The 21,886-nt window shown below is 40.4% G+C and overlaps 1 protein-coding gene across 1 annotated transcript in view; it reads left to right on the top strand.

Annotated features, from left to right (window-relative positions):
* The window catches only part of EXOC4 (exocyst complex component 4), a 923,760-nt gene that overhangs the window by 12,132 nt on the left and 889,742 nt on the right, over positions 1-21,886 (top strand). Inside the window, exon 2 of the mRNA XM_006144991.1 lies at positions 13,839-14,028. Within this exon, the coding sequence (XP_006145053.1) occupies positions 13,839-14,028 (190 nt within the window). The remainder of the gene's footprint in view (positions 1-13,838; positions 14,029-21,886) is intronic.

A 21,886-nucleotide genomic window follows, 5' to 3' on the forward strand; every position in this document is an offset into this window, starting at 1 on the left:
ATTTTCAATTGACTTTAAAGCAGAAATTGTTTGCTGTCACTTGGTATTAAATGAATCTCTTTGTACTGTTAAGGGATATTGTTTTTATGCATCAGAAAACTTTTTCAGAGGGACTTGTCATTGTGAATTGCTATCAGTTGGGATAGGATTATCTTGTATTTCGTGGGCTCTAATAAGACATAATTAAGAAACAAGCAATCACAATGTATAATTGAATATAATAAAATCCGATTTAAAAGTGTAATGTAGATTTGGTTATGCTTTGAGTGAAGCCGTTTCTTACGTGATTATATAGTGATACACATCTCAAACACTTCTTTAATGTGGTTTTTTTTTTTTTTTACACAAACTCAGAATTATAATGAGGACCTTTTATTTTTATAATGCACTGGAAGCATTTTTAGACTATTCATCATATACGAAGCGTTCTGGTAGTGTAATGGGCTTGGAATACTTCTCAACTTGTTTAGCGTCTGTATTCCTAGTGCTCTCTTTTCCTCCTTTTCATTTTGCTCTTTGTCTTTAGTTCCTCTGCCAACACGATAGGTATATGTTGCTGTCAGGCATTTCTTATGTTGGCTGTTTGTATTTTAAAGAAAAGAAGAATCTGCTTCTTATGCTTTGAAATAAAGGCTAAATTGATCTAATAATGTAACCTAATGTCTTCTGGCTAACAGCAGTTTGGGAAAGAAAACAAGATCTGCATTTTGAAGAATCACATCAGCTCTAGACTCTTTTCTTGTGGTGGAATCAGTAAGAAAAAGGAATATTATGATCTGGAAAGATGAATAAGTAATACTTAATTTTTTTTTTTCCTTCTTGGTAGAAGGTTCTGAAACCAGTTAACCCTGGAGCCTTTGTTGAGAGCTTAGCTGTGTCTAATTTTTTGTATTATGACAATATTTCAAGTATTGAAATACTTTAAAAATAAAGATCGACTCCCTATACAGTGCTCTTTCTGTTATGCAATTAAAAACATTTGTTAGTATTGTCGGGCGCAATAGTGCTGCTGGCGGGTTCAGGTGCTTACAGTGAGAAATGCAGGGACTCTGGCATTGTTTGTTCAGAGGCCTATTTTCAGTACTTTTTGCAGTGGGGAGTCACCGAAGAGATTTGGTTCTTACTGTTGTTTGTGCTCTGTAGAACAGTTGCTACTTGATAAGTGATTTTTGGATATGCGAAGCCTTCCTTATAATTAGTTTTTCTGAGTGGCTTGAAGGGATTTCCATTAATTGTTTTTTTTTTTTTTTTTAATCTTTATTATTCCTGGAGGAGAGGTCAGTGGATGCCAACAAGGAATGCCCTTAGTAGACAATTAAGTCTATTAACTGTTTTCAGAAAGCATGGCTTACTGCTAATTATTCTGCAGGTGTCATTAAAATTCAGGAAGTAGTTTTTTTGAGGGGCTTGAAGGGATTTCCATTAATTGTTTTTTTTTTTTTTTAATCTTTATTATTCCTGGAGGAGAGGTCAGTGGATGCCAACAAGGAATGCCCTTAGTAGACAATTAAGTCTATTAACTGTTTTCAGAAAGCATGGCTTACTGCTAATTATTCTGCAGGTGTCACTAAAATTCAGGTGTATTATATTAAATATTTCTTATAGCAAGTTAATTAGTTTAGTTATCTGGAGCTGTATTAGCCAGCTCTTTCTTTTTGTGGATTTGCCAAGAATTTGCTGCTTATGGGTAAGGAGGGTAACTGATAACATCTGCTCTGAGAATTTAACCAACCAAAATAACATCACCTGTGTTCATAAGGCGCTATCTTAGTCTACTTGAGCTGCCATAACAATAATACCAAAGACCGAGTGGCTTAATCAACAAAGGTTCATGTTCTCATAGTTCTGCAGGCTGCAAGTCCAAGGTCCAGGTAACATTAGGGTTGGTTTCTGATGAAGCCTCTCTCCCTGGCTAGTAGGTACCTATCTTCTTGTTATGTGCTCATTTGGTCTTTCCTCTGGGATTGTGTGGACAGGGTTCCCTGCTGTCTCCCTTTTCTTATAAAGAGAGTAAGGCTCCTGTTGGAGGAAGATCCTGTTCTTAGGACCTCACTTAACCTTTATAACCATCCTTATACACCCTGTCTTTAAATATAGTCACATCGATGGTTCTGGCTGCCACATATGGATTGAGAAGGACGCAGCTGAGTTTATGAGAGGTGGTATCCTGGGACCTAATACTGCTTTGTTGAAATAGCCGGAAGTGCTTCCAGAGCAATAGTCTGTCATCACCTAAAGGTGATACTGAGGCTTAGGTAAGAGCTCTGGTCAGGCCCTTAATTTTTCATGATCCGTTGTCAGTCTCACTGCATACTTTTCTGGCTTTTGGCATTTAGCAGCCTTCTAATAACCTTCTAATCCCACATACTTAGAGTGTATACGCTCTTCAGAAAGCTGCTGTCTGGTCAGCTTGAACTGTCAAAAGGTTTGTTGAGAGGAGGATGTTAATAAAACATAATTTGATCTATTTAGTCCTATAAATTCTCTAAATTAATCTTCATTAATCTTTAGATTAAAATGAACTGGTAGTGTGCACTGGTTGATGCTGCTACTTAGCAGACTGAGGCCACATGGGAGGCCTAGGTTTGTAAGGCTCCTTATACACCCTGTCTTTAAATATAGTCACATCGATGGTTCTGGCTGCCACATATGGATTGAGAAGGACGCAGCTGAGTTTATGAGAGGTGGTATCCTGGGACCTAATACTGCTTTGTTGAAATAGCCGGAAGTGCTTCCAGAGCAATAGTCTGTCATCACCTAAAGGTGATACTGAGGCTTAGGTAAGAGCTCTGGTCAGGCCCTTAATTTTTCATGATCCGTTGTCAGTCTCACTGCATACTTTTCTGGCTTTTGGCATTTAGCAGCCTTCTAATAACCTTCTAATCCCACATACTTAGAGTGTATACGCTCTTCAGAAAGCTGCTGTCTGGTCAGCTTGAACTGTCAAAAGGTTTGTTGAGAGGAGGATGTTAATAAAACATAATTTGATCTATTTAGTCCTATAAATTCTCTAAATTAATCTTCATTAATCTTTAGATTAAAATGAACTGGTAGTGTGCACTGGTTGATGCTGCTACTTAGCAGACTGAGGCCACATGGGAGGCCTAGGTTTGTAAGGCTGACCCACATGGGAAGGTTCTGAGTTCATGTTCAGAGACATCTCTGAGTACCATGGTCATGTGCAGGGCCATGGTCTGGGACTGGCTGAAGCTAGGGGTGGATTGCAGTATTGAGATTCTGTTGGGAGGATGTTGTCTTGCTGTCTGTCTTTATTTCTCTCACTCATGGATTTTTTTTTTTTGAGAGAGATTTTTGCTATAGGGCACATGCACTCACCAGAAAGACAGAGAGACAGAGAGATTGAAAGCAAGAAATCACCCCCGGGGGGATGGCCATGCCACAATCCCTTACAATCCCTTCTCCTCTCGGGATCTTGGGCACACACGCACACGTGCCCGGCGTGAGTTTAAGCCACCGCGTCCCAGACGTGAACCGTGGTCAACTACATGGGAATCCAGCAACATAGCCATTAGTCTAACTGCTGGTCCTGAAATAAATAGACTTTTAAAAAAGTGAATCATTGGAAGGCTGGCAGGTGATGTGGTGCTTGAGGCACTGGATTCCCACAGGACTGACCACAGTTCAAGTCCTGGACTCTGCAATCCGAAAAGCATAACAAATAAATAGATAAATAAATGTTAAACAATAAATAAAGTGGCTTTTCATTAAAAGAAAAAAAAGTTGGGACCAGCAGGTGGCATGTTAGTTAATGCGCTGGATACTTGCACATGACCGACCATTGTTCAAGTCCCGGACCTGGTGTCTTGCTTCCCCCCCCCACCCTCTTCTCTCTGGTTAAATTAAAATAAATGGATGAATAAATAAAATTAAATAATTCTTTTAAAAAAAGTGAATCTTTGGAAAACCTTATACTTGCACTATGTTCAGAGTCTTTCAAACTTTATAGGTCTGAGTTCTGTCCTTGGAGGAATTTATAAGAAAGAACCATGTAAAATGCATTCTTGTTTTCAGAAGGTTTTGAGGCCATCTTTCAGTATATTGTATAATACCTTCCGTTAAGTGAGAGATTTCTTTTGAAATATTAGACTAATTTAAAGTTTGTATTCTCAAAGGAACTGCAGTTTATCTTTTTGATCATGGGAATTATATAACTGACTGTATTACCCATTTTGCCATGGCTACCAGGAACTTCACAGTTAAACTGGGGACTCATTTCATAGAAGCTATGCTTGCCGGGACCAGCAGTTAGCGTAATGGCTACGTTGCTGGACTCCCATGTAGTCGACCGTGGTTTGAGTCCCGGACCCGGTGGCTTGAAACTCACGCCGGGCGTGTGTACGTGCGTGCGTGCGTGCGTGCCCGCCAAAGATCCCAAGAGGAGAATGGAGGAGAAGGGATTGTGACGTGACCACCCCCCCTGGGGGTGATTTCTCGCTTTCTGTCTCTCTGTCTCTCTCTATCTGTCTGGTGAGTGCACGCACCCTATGGCAAAAACCTCTCCTAAATAAATAAATAAATAAAAAAGAAGCTATGCTTGCCATTTATATGGAATCTCAGGTACCATCTGACCTACTTGACCTGAATTGACATGTTAACAAGATTCATGTTAGCATTCAACCTTCTTGAGGGACAGCTGGCTTTCTTTGTTCAGTGCTGTATCTCCAGCCGCTGAGCACTGTGCCTGGTAAGTGATAGCACTGAGGAGCGCTTTGTTAAATGAGTGTGAGGTCACTGTAACTATTGTTCCTTTAGCCTTTCCTAGAGATTTTTGAATAGGCATTTCTTCACGTGAGATAATTGAGTTGCGGTTGTTTCTTAAGTCAGGGAGCCATCCTCCATGACCCCTCCAGATCCTGCATCTTGCTGGTGCTCATTAGCTTTTTACCAAGCACTTAATATACCAGGCATTCTGAGAATTTGGAGAAAAGGGCTGGTTTCAGTTCGTAAATATCCTCAGGAACTTTAGAATGGGAGAGGCTTTAAAGGATTTGGGTAATAATGTTGTAGTTCATAGATTATTTATTTTGCTCCTAATAATGTATCAACCAACACCTGTCAGATTTATAGTTTACAAACACATTCACATACTTCTCTAATCCTTACAATCTAATGGTGAGGCAGATATTATTATCTTGCTTGTTTTACAGGGGGAAAAAATAAGACCCAGAGAAGTTAAATCACTTGAACACAGTGAAATAGCTTGAAAATTGAAGAGACCTATGTTTATCCATGTATATAAATATACACACTTAATTGCCAGAGGTGGCTCCAGAGAAACAGAGAGAAAGCAATACCCAATGGGGCATGGCCATTTCTCCATCCTGTCTGGATGTGTACACGTGCCTGGCATGTTTTTCAAGCTGCTGGGGCCAAGACTCAAACTGCAGTTGGCTATACGGGAGCTGGATCCCTTAACTACTAGGTTATGGGACTGACCCGTAGAGCCCTATTTGAACCTGGGTTGTTTTCAGTTCAGAACCTGTCTTCCTTTAATGTGTATATGGATGCCTCTCATTTGACATACTTGTTGGAGGTACCAAGAAACTTCTCTGGTGTGTTCTTAATACTATTCTAGATTTTTCTTGGACTGAAAATTACTGTTCTTCTTGAGTGTTGGGTCGCTTTTTGGTGACTAACCTTTGTTTTCTAGGTGTGCCTTTTCTTTTATTTGATCTCACTTTTGTCTTTTTAAAGAATGATATAGACATTTATGTACTTTCTCCTGTCTTGACTCCATTACTCTATTAAGTCCAAAGTGAAAGCAAAATTGCTCCATCGAAGGATCCGTTGATATTTACTAGTTATTTTCTTTTCAAAACATTTGATCTGTCACACTAAAATACAGAAACTGATATGAAAAAGAGGAAATGGACAAATTCAGTTTTAGTTGTCCAGTTATTTACCCTGGGCCTTTAATGTTTGTTTATAGGACTCACTTGAACTGATGGCTGTGAATCCGAATAGAACGGTATAACGGACTTCTTCCTACTAGGTGCTTTTAACGGTAGCTGAACACATGTGTCTTGGTCCTTTTAGCCCATTAGGTGAATAAATTCCCTCCTTGAGATTAATTAGTCATGGATAGAGATATAATTAATCATGCAAAATACCAGAGCTGTCTTAGTGAAGACTTCTTAGTGATCCAGAAATGTCCGTGTCCAGCCTAACTGGAATCTAGTTACTCTTTTATGTTCCTCCATGATCTTTACAGCAGTTCGTAAATTATAATCATTTAGAGAGAGGAATAGGAAAAACAAAGAAACCTCAAGAGTGATTCAATAACTTAATTCATCTTGGGGTGGCAATTTAAACTATTTGTCCTTTGCTCATTTCTTGCAGCTCCTGCTTTTATTCCCTCGTGTGCAGATTCAAGACTGTTGATACTAAACTGACTGTTTAGTGCTCCATGTCCATCTCTAGTCATCCACTCTTCTCTTTACACAGGAGCTGTAGCATGATTAAGGTGCACTTTGGCAGCTCAGGAATTGAAGGCAGGAAAGACAGGATTCCATAGCATGTGTAGTAGACAAAGCATGGGCATTGGGGCCAAGTGTACTTAGCTTTAATTCCAACTCTGACATTAGCTGTGTGAATGTGTGCAAATTCAAATTCCTTGATTTTTGAGCCTCTGTTTTTTTTTTTTTTTATCTGTAAAACGAATGGTGATACTATCTATTGGGTCATTGGAAAAGTCATGCCGTATTTTTCTGTTTTTCTGTGCAGATATTCACATGCCTTTTCTGACAGCCCAATATATCACTTGACTGTTTAAGGATTGTTTTAGATTACGTATGCAGAATAACCACCACATTGCTTGGTCTGTTAGAAACAATAATTTTTGTCCTGTATCTCACTTTTACCTTCCTTTCCCAACTTGTAGGACACTGAGATGTATTCACATTTCTGCATTTAGGCCCAGCCTTGGTGGCTCAGACGGTAGGAGTGCTGCTTTGTGATGCTGGAGGCCATGTGGGAAGGCTCCTGGTTTGTGTCCCAGATCTGCCTCAACATGCTGGGTGTGCCCATGGTTCTGACTGGCTGTGAGGTTCAGGGGACAATTGAGGTGTGAAGACTGGTGAGGGGGTCTTTGTATGTATATCTATCTTTCTCTCTTAGGAAATAAACTTTAAAAATTTCCTGCATTTAGTTTTAAAATTTCACAAGTAGAAGACGAGTGAGAGTTGGCTTGTTAGCACTTAACTGTCAAAGAGATCTGGGGTAATTTTTGGACTGTATATTTTTTAAGATGCAAAATAGTTTTAGGCTAGGTTATTAGAGACAGAGTGTCCATGGTGTGGGATGTAAACCCTCTTTCTGTTTGGAGATAGGTTGTATTTGGTTCTGAGTACATCTTGGGAGGTGGTAGGCTAGTGAAGCCATTAAAAGCCAAATTCAGGAGCTGGATGGCGTTGGGTTTTAGGTCTGGCTCTGCCACTTGAAAGGTCTGTGCTCTCAATATCTTCATCTGTAAAGAAGAGTAGTAATGGTACCTACCTTGCAGAGTTGTCAGGATGAAGGAATTATTATGTTTAAACCACTTAGACTAATGCCTGGGACATAGTGAGTTCAAGGTAAGTGAGTGTTAGCTGCATGTGAGGAGACTGTAGAGGAAGGCAACGAAAATGGTGGGCTGCTTGCAAGCCACACATGGAAGAAACAGCACAAGAAATTAGAAGTGTATCAGCTGAGAAAGAAAAGGACTGTTGAAGAGTCACTTACCATTGAAAGTGAAATTTTGTGGAAGAGGTGGTAGACTTACTTTGTGTTTCTGGAAAAGATGGAACTGAGATCAATGGGTAGAAATTAAAAAGAGGTGGATTTATTTTATTTTAATGAAAAGCTTTATAGCAAGTAGAGCTGTTCAAAATTGCAATGAATTGCTTTGTGAGCTAGTGAACTTTGTATTGCACAGAGGCTTAAAAGGCTGCAGGAGGTTCCTGACCTGGTATGTGGGGTGAGCTGAATGACAAGTGTTCTCTTCTCCCCTGCTATCAGTTCAGGTCAAGTGACTGACTTAAAATAAGATTATTCCACACTGAAATTTGCTGGGTTTTCCCAGTACACTTGGGAACTTTCTCCCAAGAATTTGTCCTTTTCATGGCCTATCATTCATTAATTTTGTAAATAGTTTTTATCTGAAACATCCTATTTCTGATCTCATTTTGCAGAAAAGAAAACAGAGCTTGACAATGAACCATTATTTATTGCCTGTAATCACTTGGCCCTATACTATCATCCCATCCTTAAAGGAATCCAGTGACTTAAGCTCCATTATTGTTGGGAGAAATTCTCTTTGGGTCTATTGTGTTTCTGAAGCTCTTGTAAGCAAAGCACTGAGCATTCTTTGTTTAGACTATCTTGTCAAGGATGTTTATTTAGCAAACAGCCTTGGAAGAAAGAGATAGTGTTTCCCTCCAGAGCCAAGGGCAGGCATGTTTCCAGCCCAGCATAAAAGATTCACTTTTCTAAACTTAGGCTTAATAATTTGTGAATAGGTAGGCATTCATTTGGGCCTATCTGCCTAACCTCCCTGGGACTCAGGAGCAAGGGGCCTCTGAAGCAAATATGCTGTTACTCATGCTGTTTGCCGTGCTGTGAGTAATGAAGTTCTTAGTCTCCTGTCCAAGAGTTTCGTGTCTTCTGTCAGCACTGGTAAAACCTTGGCAGACTAACTTGTTAACTCAGACTCTTCACAATTCTCTTTTTTTTTTAATGTCAGAATTCATGTACACGCATATATGTGTGTGTGTGAGAGAGAGAGAGAGCACGTGTATCCCCTAAATGGAGCCCAGTCGCAGCACAGTCCTTTTTTTCTTCAGGTCTCTATCCCATCAGGATCCTGGACATGCATGTGCATTACCAGTGTGAAGCTGACAGGGCTGGGACTCAAACCCTGGTCATCCACATGGGTTCCAGTTTCCTCAGTGCAGTACTTAACCAATGCACTATATGGGACCAGCCCTCTTCACGATTCATGACATTAAGGAGTGTAGTGAAAATCAGATGAACTCTTCATGCCCAGATCCAAATGACCTTGTATTTGGATACAGTGGAATTTGAACCTTTGTCTTCCATTATATTATAGTACTTTCCATTATATTATGGAAAAGTACTGCTGGCCTTTGCTATTGCTGCTCTGACTACCACTGTTACTATAACAATAATAGCTAACAACCACCACCAACAGTAGTTGAGTGCTCATTATATACCAGGCCTTGTTTGATCACATTTAATTCTCACTAACAATCCTTACAAGGCATCTTATCTACATTTTTAAAAATGATAACGAATATGTATGCATGCTTAAAATAGAGAGTGGGGGCTCTCACCACACTGCAGTCCTTTCTCCCCAGCCCTCCAGTTCCACAGGATCCTCAGTGCCTGTGTACTTGCACTTGCACCCGGAGTGTTTTCAAGCTTACTCGGGAATCTGAACTTGCCGTTGGCCCTGACTTCAAAACTAGCAGGGTACCTAAGTTACCGCTGAGCCATTGCAGCTGGGGCACCTCTACACTTTATAGATGAGCAAAATGAGATGCTCTTAGAAAGATCATATGGATAGTAAATCTGGTAGAGCCAGGATAGTTTGACTCCATGGCCCATGTCTAGCAGTTAGGATCATAATCTGAAGGCAGACCAACCTGGGTTTTAATAATTTTTTTTTTTTTTCTGAGAGATTTTTGCTATAGGGCACATGCACTCGCTGGAGAGACAGAGAGACAAAGTGAGAAATCAACGCTCAGAAGGGATGGCCATGCTGCCATTCTCCTTTCAGGATTTTGGGCTTGCATGACATGTGCCTGGCATGAGTTTTATTCTGCTCAGGGCAGGACTCGAACCATAGTCAGCCACGTGTGAATCCAGAACCTTAACCAATATGCCATCTGCTGGTCCCCAACCTGGATTTTAAATCCCTATACTAGTCGTTACTCTCATTATGTGAGTGGGACAAATTAATTTCCCCTTCTCAAACCTTCCCTGCTTCTGGGACCAGCAGTTAGTGTAATGGCTATGTCACTGGACTCCCATGTAGTCGACCGCAGTTTGCGTCCCAGACCCAGTGGCTTAAAACTCACGCCGGGCGCGTGTGCTTGTGTGCCCAAGATCCTGAGAGAATGGAGGAGAAGGGATTGTAGCATGGCCATCCCCCCGGGGGGTGATTTCTCGCTTTCTGTCTCTCTGTCTCTCTCTATCTGGCTGGCGAGCGCACTCGCCCTATCATAAAAACCTCTCAAAAAACAAAGCGAACCCTATCATAAAAACCTCTCAAAAAACAAAGCAAAACAAAACAACAACAAACAAACAAAAAAATCCCCAAAACCTTACCTGCTTCTGTTAAGAAAAAGGGTAGGGAGATAACATTAGGGCCGGTTCCAAAGGCTGGTTATGAGGATTACATATACATTCTATAAAATCTGCAACACAGCTGGTTCCTGGCAGCTAGTAAGCTTCTCTAAATATTAGAGGCTATTATTGTTTTTATTATCCTTGCTGCCTTCCGTTTCTCTAATTAAAAAAAAAAGTTCAGGGCTGACAGGTGGCTTGGTGATTAAGGGCGCTGGACTCCTACATGGCCGACTGTGGTTTGAGTTCCAGACTTGGCAGTTTCCTTTCTCACTTTCTCTCTCTCTCACTCTGTCCCTTTGTAGTCAAAATAAATGAATACAGTTAAATAATAAAATCTTTTTTTTTTTTGAGAGAGTTTTTTTTGCTATATGGCACGTGTGCTCACTAGAAAGAGAAAGACAGAAAGCGAGAAATCATCCCCCAAGGGGGATGGCCATGCCACAGTCCCTTCTCCTCCAGTCTACTATCGGGGTCTTGGACACGCACACACATGTGGCCAGCATGAGTTTAAGCCACTGGGTCCAGGACTTGAACCGTGGTTGACTACATGAGAGTTCAGCAACATAGCCATTACGCCAACTGCTGGTCCCAACAATAAAATAATTCTAAAAAAAAAAGTTAATGGCTTTGTGCTCTCAAAGTCCTATAAGTATTTTTGACTAAAGATGAATCTTGTTCCTCCCAGTATACATCAAGAGGATGAATTTCAAATGTGAAGCAAACTTGGCTCAGGATATTTCTTTTATTCTTTTTTTTTTAATTGATAGAAAGTGTTCTGTGCAAGAGGGGGAGAGAAAGAGAGAGAGAGAGAGACAGAAAGAGAGAGAGAGAACGAATGAGAGAGAGAATATCTCTAACAGGGTCTTGTAAGACTGTGATTCTTTCTTCCAGCTCCTCAGGACCCTAGGTACTCATGCCCACACCTGTTGTTTTTCAGGCTGACCCCATATCCTAACAGCAGTCATCAAATGGGTTCCAGTTCTACAGGTTGCCAGAGTTACTGTACACCGTGGTGGCTGAGCCAGGATTTTTTTTTTTTTTCATTCTAGATAAAAGGTAGATTCCCCACCCCCACTGCCAAAATTATTTATTTATTTATTTTTAATGTATTCATTCTGTTATTTTAATTTGACCAGAGAGAAACAGAGAGAGAGAGATGAAAAATGAAAAAGCAAGCCAGCCACCAAGTCTGGGTCTCAAACTGTGGTTGGCCATGTGGGAATGTTCAAGTGCCTTAACCCTCATGCCACCCGCTGGCTTCACTATTTTTTTACATAATTATTTTTTCTAAAAATGAATGTAGAAATGAAAACCCCCGATAGACCTCATTTATTCTCTGGTTTTCAATTTAGTAGCTCTTTCTATTTCCTAAATAACTCCTAATAATTGAATAATGTACTACAGTGACAGCTGATGCTGGAGAGTTGTCCTCTTTCTTTTGGCCTGATATTTTCCTTAATGGTATTTCTTACTAGTTAAGGTAAGCAATGTGAAATATTTAGCATGTTTCTTTTCTCAAATGGTAGAACCCATGAAAGCATTGTAAAGATGGCAAAGGGATCCAATGTAGCTTTGAAAATTCTGTGACTGTTTGCTGTTACAAGGAAAAATAGTAGAGTTAAATATCTAGGAACTCTAACCTTTGAGACAGTTGATAAATTGTAGGCATTTTCTGATTGTGCTTTGCTTTAGATTAACAGTCTGGAACCTTTCAGATTTAAAGAGCAATGTTATGTATCATAGAAACAACTGGAAGACATGCTGAGCTACTCTCTACCAAATACTGCAAGTAATCTTCATAGCTCTATCTTTGAAACCAAGATCCCCCCTAAATTCTCCGCTCTGATTTACTTTAATTGTCAAACACTTGTGTGGTATTCTCTACCTGAAAATAACCTTGGAAAAACTCTGATTTAGGATCACCAGTTAACAGATGAGAAACCAATTCTAGCATGCTATAGGCCCTATTTTGAGGCATGTGGGTCTCAGCAGTGTTGCTTTCCTGAGGATCCCACACCATCGTGAGCGGCATTTGCCTTTTCCTTCATTACGTTGCTGTTCCCTTCCTCTGTGCCCACCCTTCCCTGTTTCACACCGGTCTCTTGACATCCTACCACATTTACAAAATTCCTTTTGGAGGTCAGATTGAAGTCAAAGACTGGCCTCCTGAATTTCTCTCTTAATGGAAAAATAAGTTTTATATATTGTATGACTTGTGAATTAAGATCCTTTGCTCTACATGACAGTTTGGGAAAGACTGTTGTACAGTATTTTGCTTGGAAATATCTGGAAGTAGATACGTGATTGATTTGCTGACAGACCATCTCTGAGAGCAGTTCTAATGATGGACTTATAATTGATTGCATCCATCATTGAGAGCCTGAAATATCCCCCTCCCTAAATTAAAAAAGATAAATGAAATAAACTAGGCTGAATGTAGAAACTGACAAATCTGAAGGAATTTAATGAAACTCTAAAATTACCACAGCCAACAGATAAGAGGGAAAGGTTTCTTTGTTACTGATTATAATGCTAAATTAAAAAAATATTATCCAACAAAGATAATAGAGGAAACAAAGATCTGTGGCCTATGTATCAAACTAAGTTATTGAAAGATTTTTAATAAGTGTAGATACACTCATTCCCTGGTTATTGTTGATTCGTATCAATCTTGTTAGTGCTCTTTGAAGAATAGTAAATGCTGGGACAGTCTTGTAGTAGAGCTTAGATTATTGCTGTTATAACAAGTTTTAGAATTAATATAACCTTATTTCCAGACTGCTGGGGGCTCTGTACCAAATTGAGGTCATTCAAATAAGCTCTTTGGATGGTGGTGCCCAAGTGTATGAGTAATTTGATCAGTTAGTACATGCTCAGCTACATACAAAGGAGGACCAAATGAAAGTGACTTAAGCTGGATATTGCTGATCTCCTCTAAGAAGTCTTGAAGCAGGGCTGGCTGCGTTGCTGATGCAGTTACACAGTAGTGGTAGTTTAGCAGTCACTTGGCTTTCCCTTACATGGTTGTAGGATGGCTGGAGTGTTGGAGTATCTCAGCTTTGTATAACAGTGTTCATGGTTGACAACTGATACTTTTCTTGCAAGAAAGCTACCCCTAGAAGTTCCTTAGGTCTCGTTGGCCAGAGTCATCACTGGTAAGGGCAGTGGAATTATTGGGAATGACTGTGATTCACTCAAACAAATCAAGAGCTGCCTATTCGCTAGCAAAGTTCAGGCCTGTCTGCTCTCTGAGTCAACCAGTTCTAATGCTCAGGAAACAGGTGAAGAGAACGGCTCTTCCAATAGGCAGCCAGCATATCCACTTAGATGGGCTTTTGGAATTGACTCCAGAAGTGGTTTTATATTTCCTGTTATTTCCTAGTTAGTAAGATGCTAGTATATTGACTGAGTGACCTTTTTATTGCTTTTTGCTGTTTTACTCAGCTTGATATATTCTGTGTGTTCACCAGGAATCTGTCTACCAGTGATGATGTTGAAGACAGAGAAAATGAGAAGGGTCGACTTGAGGAAGCCTACGAGAAATGTGACCGTGACTTGGATGAACTGATTGTGCAGCACTACACAGAACTGACGACGGCCATTCGCACGTACCAGAGCATCACAGAGCGCATCACCAACTCCCGAAATAAAATAAAACAGGTGAGCTTTCTCTTGCTTGTCTGATGACTGTAGTGCTTTCTCTTAGTGTGTGTGTTGTGACTTAGAGAGGTGCCATGGTAGGACTAACGATCCTGATTGACTTGGGCATTCAGTTCTGTGCTTGGCATGTTTCAGACTGACTGAGCTAGGGATTCAAACTGTGGGCACTGTGTGGAATTTGACATTTGTCTAGTGCATTACTGCTATGCCACAGAGCCAGCCCTCAGATGTATTTACTGTGCACATATCACACTTTCCGTATATGTGTAATGCTGTAGCAGTTGAAGACTTTTTGTTTTTTGAAATTTTAACTTTGAGTATGTCACCGAATTTGAAATTGGTTGTGATTTCTGTGCAGTCAACATGCACTTCAAAAAAAATAATGTCGGGACCAGCAGTTAGCGTAATGGCTATGTTGCTGGACTCCCATGTAGTCGACCATGGTCGAGTCCCAGACCTGGTGGCTTAAACTCACGCTGGGCGCATGTGCATGCGTGCGCAAGATCCCAAGAGGAGAATGGAGAAGAAAGGATTGCGGTGTGACCATCCCCTAGGGGGGTAATTTCTTGCTTTCTGTCTCTCTGTTTCTCTCTGTCTTTCTGGCGAGCGCCCTATAGCAAAACCTTCTCCAAAAGAAAAAAAAATAGTAATGTTAAATTTTTGTTCATGATAGAGAGTACAATAGAGCTTGAGAGCGATAGGCACAGCAGAGAGAAAGAGAGAGAACTCTCCAGTGAGGCATGGTCACGCCACAGTCCTTTTCCCTCCAGTTTTCCATGCCATCGGATCCTGGGCATGCATGCTTGAGCCCAGCATTAAGTCAGTGGGCCTGGTATTTGAACCCTGGTCGGCCATGTGGTATCTGGCTTACTTGGCACAGCATCAACTTGTACCATGGAGCTTGTCTCCATTGTATATTCTTGGTGTTTTTTGGTGAAGTGAAGGAAAATGTAACCTCTAGGTTATTTAAATATATAATTAATGGTTTAAGAAAACCATAATTTTTAACATTACACTTTAGTAATTAATACAAGCATGTATTTTAATTTTGTAATTTTCTGTTCACGTTTTGGAGCTGTTTCTTTTCCGTCTTTTTTTCACTTTTTTTTTCTCTTCTCTCTTCCTCCCCCTCTTCTCTCTTCTTGTCTCCTCCCTTTTTTCATAGTTTTTCCTTTCTCCCCTCTGTCTGTCCGACTCTTCCTCTCTCACTTCTTGCCTTTCTTTTGTGGGTAGGTCTTTAAAGAGCTCTTGGTTCTTGGGTACTGTGCCTTTGGTAAAGTGGGTTTGTAAGGAGTATTTTTAAGTTTCTTCTTTTTTTCTTAATTTTCTATAGGGCGTGTGCACTTGCTGGAGAGTGACAGAGAGAGAGTGTGTGTGTGTGTGTGTGCAAGAAAGAAGCACCTCCCAGAGGGATGACCACACTGTAGTCCCTTTGCCTGCATTCTCCCCTCAGGATTTTGGGGACACACGCATCCTTGCATGGCATATTTTCCAAGTCATCAGATCCAGGAGAATTATGGGCGTACCCATGGGCACATCCAGCATGTTCAGGTCAACCTGGGATCTGAACTCTGGGCCTTCCCAGATGACTCCAATAACATACAATGGTGCCTTACCTCCTTGCCACCGTGAGCTTTATGTGATATTTTTCTGCACCCCAGTATTAAGAGACAGTGCTCTCCTGTTCCTTGGTGTGGGGGTGAGAAGTCCCAAGTATGTGTGGTCTCCTTCTTAGTACTTAGTGACAGCTGTCCAACCCCTCTGTGGGATTGCAGGTCGTACAGACTGCAGTTTGAATTTTACTGCCATGTGCTAAGAGTTGGGTTAAGAGACTCTGAGGCCCGTTCCCGCCCAGTAATGGCCATGCTCGTAGTGTTCTCACATGTTTTATTTCCTGTCCATTAGACTTCACATGGTTTTGGAAGCAGATATATAAATAATGCTTCCAAGAATACTGTGATATATGAGATTCAGCCTTTGAGCGTCTAGTGCTGAAATCAGTAAGCTCTTAACCTTTTTAGAGGCAAAGTGCTGACCTCTTTACATTTTGAAATTAACTGGGCTCTTTTGAAAGGAATATTATATCCCTAGCTTTTGTAAGTGGCAAGTTCATCCCATGGACTTAAGAGTGAAACTAGGTAAAGCTATAGATCACTTGCTCTAGATTTAAAGTAAACTGTAGTCCATTTTGACCTACTCTACTAAGCTCAAGAGAGGTCAGAGAATGAATGCATAGAGCTGCTGCCCTTCTGGCTTTGCCTCCGGTAATCACAGCCAGGGTGAAGGCCCTTTGGTATTTGTGTTTTCTGATTAGTTTCATTGGCTGAAAGGACTTGGTCCTAATCTGAAGGGAAGCACCAGCAGTGAGTTCTTCTTTGCTCCCTATCGCTGAGTTGATAGCATCTTGCCTGCAAACAAAGGGCGTTTGCCTGATGTTGGAGAGCCTCCTCTTGATTATTTCACATTGGCTTCAGTAGCCACAGCCTCTTCACCATTCTTATTTTCAGTGTGTTGGGGTTTTGAGCAATTGGTGAGAAATGTATACATGTTGGAATATTCACTTTGCAAGCTAAGTGACATATGTGATTGTATACAAAAAATTGAAATAAAAATGTATATATAAAACAACAAAAAAGAAAACTTTATATTAGACAGTTATTGGGAAAGTATTGAGGTCATTGGAAAAGTCATGACTCATTTTTCCATAGAAAAACATAGAAAAATATGACCCAGTAAATGTCACATAATTTTTTTTTGAGAGGTTTTTGCTATAGGGTGCGTGTGCTCGCCAGACAGAGAGAGACAGAGAGACAGAAAGCGAGAAATCCCCCCCGGGGGGATGGCCACGTTGCAATCCCTTCTCCTCCATTCTCCTCTCCGGATCTTGGGCACGCATACACACGCACCTGGCGTCAGTTTTAAGCCACTGTCGACTACATGGGAGTCCAGCAACTTAGCCATTACACTAATTGCTGGTCCCAATGTCACATAATTTGGCATTATGAATTAGCTTCAATGTTGAGAATTGAGGGGCTAATGCTTTTTTCAAAAAAGCCTTTAATAATTGATTACTGGGAGAAGAAAATGTTGGGGGAAAATGAAAGTGAGTTTGTTTTTATTGCCTAATTTGACAATTTTGTACCACGGAAGTCCTTTTTTTTTTATCACTAAGGAAACGTTCATGTTTCCTCACTAATCTTTCATTTTGGATTATATACAAAATAGAGGGGAACCAGCAGTTAGCGTAATGGCTATGTCGCTGGACTCCCATGTAGTTGACCGCGGTTTGTGTCCCAGACCCGGTGGCTTAAAACACACGCTGGGCGCGTGTGCGTGCATGCCCAAGATCCCAAGAGGAGAATGGAGGAGAAGGGATTGCACCGTGACCATCCCCCCTGGGGGGTGATTTCTCGCGTTCTGTCTCTATGTCTCTCTCTGTCTGTCTGGCGAGCACACGCGCCCTATAGTAAAAATCTCTCCAAAAGAAAAAAAAATAGAGGTATGTATTTTTTTTAAGTTAAAGTGTAGATAACTCAATAAACATTGGACTACATTATTTCAGAGCCAAGCAAGATGTTGAGAATGTGTAGTTGAAATTTTCTTTCTGTTCTTTGCCAAAAGAATAGAATGGAGATTGCTGCAACGCGTATTTGTTGGTTGGCAACTACATTCCTAGTTCTGTTTTAGGCGCTGGCGTTAGTCCAGTAGAAAATAATAGTCCCTGTCCTCATGGAGCTTGCATGCTGATGAAAAGAAGTTTAAGAAAAAAACAAATCATAGGTAATTTTTTGTTTTTGTAGGTTTTTGCCATATGGCACACGTTCTCACTAGAGTCAAAGAGAGACAGAGAGAGGGAGACAAAGAGACAAAGAGAGGGAAAGTGAGAAATCACCCCACAAGGGGGCTGGCAAGATCACAATATCTTCTCCGTTTTCCTTTCGGGATTTTGGGCACGCACGCACTGGCCTGGGACTTAAACTGCAGTTGGCCATGTTGGAGTCCAGCGCCCTCTGTTGGCTTCTGAAAAATAATAGTTAACAGCATTTGTTTAGTCTCTGTATACTGAGTGCCTGCTTTGTGCTGAGCATTGTTATTATTCTAGGCTCTGGGGTGGAGAAGTGAAGAAAACAGACCAACTCCCTGTCCTTGTGGAGTTTACACTCTAATTAATCAAGGGAGATAGGCCCTGAATCAATAAGTAAAGTATGATGTAACAGATGGAAAGAAGTGCTACACCCAAAAAAGCAAAGAAGGAAGACTATGGAGTTGCTTTTTTTTTTTTTAAATGATAGAGAATATGTACTGTGCATGAAATGGGGGTGGGGGAAGAGAGGAGAGAGAAAGCACACTCACTAGGGTCTTGTCAAGCCATAATCCCCTTTTCCCAGCCCTCCAGTTCTTCAGGATATTGGGCACCTGCACGTGTGTCTGACATGTTTACTGACCAACCTGGGGATCCAAACCCATATTGCGCCATGTGATTTTCAGCACTGCAATGCAGTATGCTATGGACTGGCCTGGTATGCTAGGTTGGGCCTTGGAGTTGCTTTTTTAACTAGGTTGGCCAGAGGAGGCTTCACTGAGGTAATAGTGGAGCCAGGACCTGAAGGAAGTGAAACGAGAAAGTCAAGAGGTACAAAGATCTTAAGACAGGGGGCATGATGGAACTTTGGGGAAACAGCAAGGAGACCAGCAGGGCTAGAGCATAGGAGGTCAGAAGAAAAGCTGAAGACAGATGAGAAGGCTTGTTTGTGAGATGTGAAAAGGGAGAGTAGCTGGGCCACTTAGAGTCCACTGGAAGGACTTCGGTTTTAACACTGAGAGTAATGCGAAACACTCAGGTTTTACGCTCAGGAGGGATATATTGTGACCAACATTTTGAAGCCCCATTCTAGCTGCTGTGCTAGGAATAGATTTTAGTGAGATCATGGAAGATGATGATGTTCATATTCATGGATTGTCACCTTTTAAAGCATTAGACCACAGAACTATTTGCACTTCCCAGTTTTTATATTACTGCCATATTTCAATTTATGATGTAGATAAAAATCTATGTTCCTGAGGATAAATGTGAGCTGGCAGGTGGATTTCATTTGCTTCTGAGGTGTCCTAACTTTTTTATGTTGGTCAGGTTCATTTGGAATTCTTTCTAGCTTAATAAAAAAAACCATGTGATGGATTAACCATCACATGGCATGGTGGTTAAGAGAGCTGAATCTCACATGGCCAATTGTGTGGATCGAGTCCCAGACCCAACAGCTTGAAAAACACATGGAGTGCATGTGTGTGTGCCCAAAATCCTGAGAGGAGAATGGAGAAGGGATTGCAATGTGGCCATCCCCTGTGTGAGGCGGTGATTTCTCTTTCTCTCTCACTAGTGAGCACACATGCCCTTTAGCAAACTAAGGGAAAAAATAAAAGATAATGCAAATAAGATATGATTATAGTTAATCAGGTTGAGTAATGTGGATAAAAAGTAAAATACTCGGACAATCCTATAATTGTTAAATACATTTTAAAATTGGTCAGAATGAGATACTACATTCAAAAACCTCAGAATCCATGGATTCTGCCAATGTCTCTCATAATAACTGCTATTATAGGAAAAGCATGAAGATAAATGAGTATGAGATGGGCCATGTGGGCCACATTGGCGATGCCTGTTGGAATTTGAATTGGAGTGTTTTTCTATGGTGTATTAGGTGGATGAGATGACCTCAAGATTTCTTTAAGGTTACTAATAGCCTAATGCTTATCACAGGAGCACATTCGTACTTGGCTCTGTTGTGATATGTGCAAAAACACTTGTTTTTGTTGCCTTTTAGTACTAGATCCAGCTCTAAAAGTCACTTTTCTTTCCTCTAATTGGAAATAAGATGTAATGAATGGAGCCTTAATTAATTAATTAATTAATTAATTAATTTTTGTATTGCCAGAGAGCACATGTGCTCACCAGAGGGAGGGAGAGAGAGAGTTAGAGAAAGCACCCTTCCTCTCCCAGCGGAGCATGGTCACACCGCAATGCTTTTTGCTCCATTTCTCTTTCCAGTCAGGATTTTGGGCACAAATGAGCACATATGTGCCCAGAGTGTTTTTCAACCTGCCAGGGCTGATATTCAGTCTGTCATCTGGGGTCTGGCTCCCCACATGGAGCCAAACACAGAGCTTAATCACTGTGCTATGGGGCCAGCCTTCCTTATGTTTCATTAAAATAATTTTAGCTTTTATATGAAAGTATACCTTGAAGGGTAGAATTAGAACAAAGCATAGCCATAAGGAATGAAAATATTTATTTATTTATATATATATATATAAAGTCACAGAACAACATGGTTTTCGTAGGAAGTTATTTATAGTCTGCATCTAAGATAGAAAATTCTAGCTGCTTGAATGAGAAAGGGAAAATAGCCTCAGGTTTTTAGAAGTGGCAAGTGGACACACTAAAGAGTAAGTAATAATGAGATATGTAATTCAGAATCTGGATAGTAGGCTGAAGTGCATTGATGCATTCACAAAAACCATGGCATCATCTTCCATTAAGTTCCACTGTGTCTGTGTTTGTGTACTCAACCCAGACTCTGTAACTCAAAGGGGGCTATGGCCTTAGAACGGTTGAGAGAGCCTCTCGAAGAACTTAACACCTTAGAATGGCAGTTGAAAATAGCACAGGGAAAAAAGCATGGGAGATAAAAGTTTGAGAATAATATAAAGCCAATCTATAGTGCTAATTAGCTTCAAAACAGAACGGTGAGTGGCGTGTTTACGGTTTTTTTCTCTTTCTAGGTACTTTAAGTCTCTGTGGATTAGGTTGGATCCTTGTGGCAGGAGGAAACCTATGAAAACACTTACATGTAGATTTACTTTTACTGTAAACAACAGTAGAACCAAAGAGATAATCCAATATTTTGTATTTTAAAATTAAGAATAATGTTGACTTACATTCATTTTTATTTACCATCCTTCACTCATAGGGACCCTTTCAGATTATTCCTAGACTGCAGTTTCAGTGAACAGCTCACACACTTGCGCTTTATTACAGATAATGTGCACACTTGGAGGCACTTCCCCCTTTTTATCTTCTCCTTGATCCAAATTCAGTATGTTTCTGATTTTATGACTTGAAAATGTGTGTGTTGTGTTTCATTCTTCATACCTCTATCTCCGCTCCTCCCCTCGTAAATGCAAAGGCAGTGTTAGTCAAAGGCCCCAGCGAGTTTCCTTCACCTCCTCCTAGTTCCCAAGGCAGGATTGCAGAAATCTCAACTTCTCTGCCATCTGTATCATCTCACATTTCTTTTCACATTAGCCTCTTGGATCTCATTTTCTTTATTTTCTCTTTTTCTAATAGTCTCTAATTAGAGTGACTTGCAATGCAGTGTATTGAAACTGAAATTCTTGCTATGGCTGAACAGGTGATGAAGAACAACTGTGAAGTTATGAAAAGTCTGAGGAAGCAAAGGAAACTTGTTTTTGTACTTGATGTCATGATTCGAATGACTTGACTTTGCAGATTTGTTTAAGGATGGAACACAGTAGTGTAATTTTTCAATCTTGATTATCCCTCTAAGTTAAATAGAATGGAATGAAAATACTGTCATTGCATGTATAAATAGAAAAGAGATTGGAGAAATAAAAATTTAGATAGGAATAGGTACCTCTCTTGCATTTGAATGTTACTATTTCTTGATGGACATAGTCTTCTTCCCTCCTCCCCATTAAACAAACTCCCATCTTTATTTTAAAAATTTTTAACTGATAAATACAAATCGTATATATAAGCGGTCTCCAGAAAGTTAATGGAAAATGTGTATTATGAAAAACTGCACAGATTTAAAAAAAATTTGCACCAAAATAAACT

The sequence above is a fragment of the Tupaia chinensis genome, unplaced genomic scaffold (assembly GCF_000334495.1).
Source record: "Tupaia chinensis unplaced genomic scaffold, TupChi_1.0 Scaffold000140_1, whole genome shotgun sequence".
NCBI lineage: Eukaryota > Metazoa > Chordata > Mammalia > Scandentia > Tupaiidae > Tupaia > Tupaia belangeri.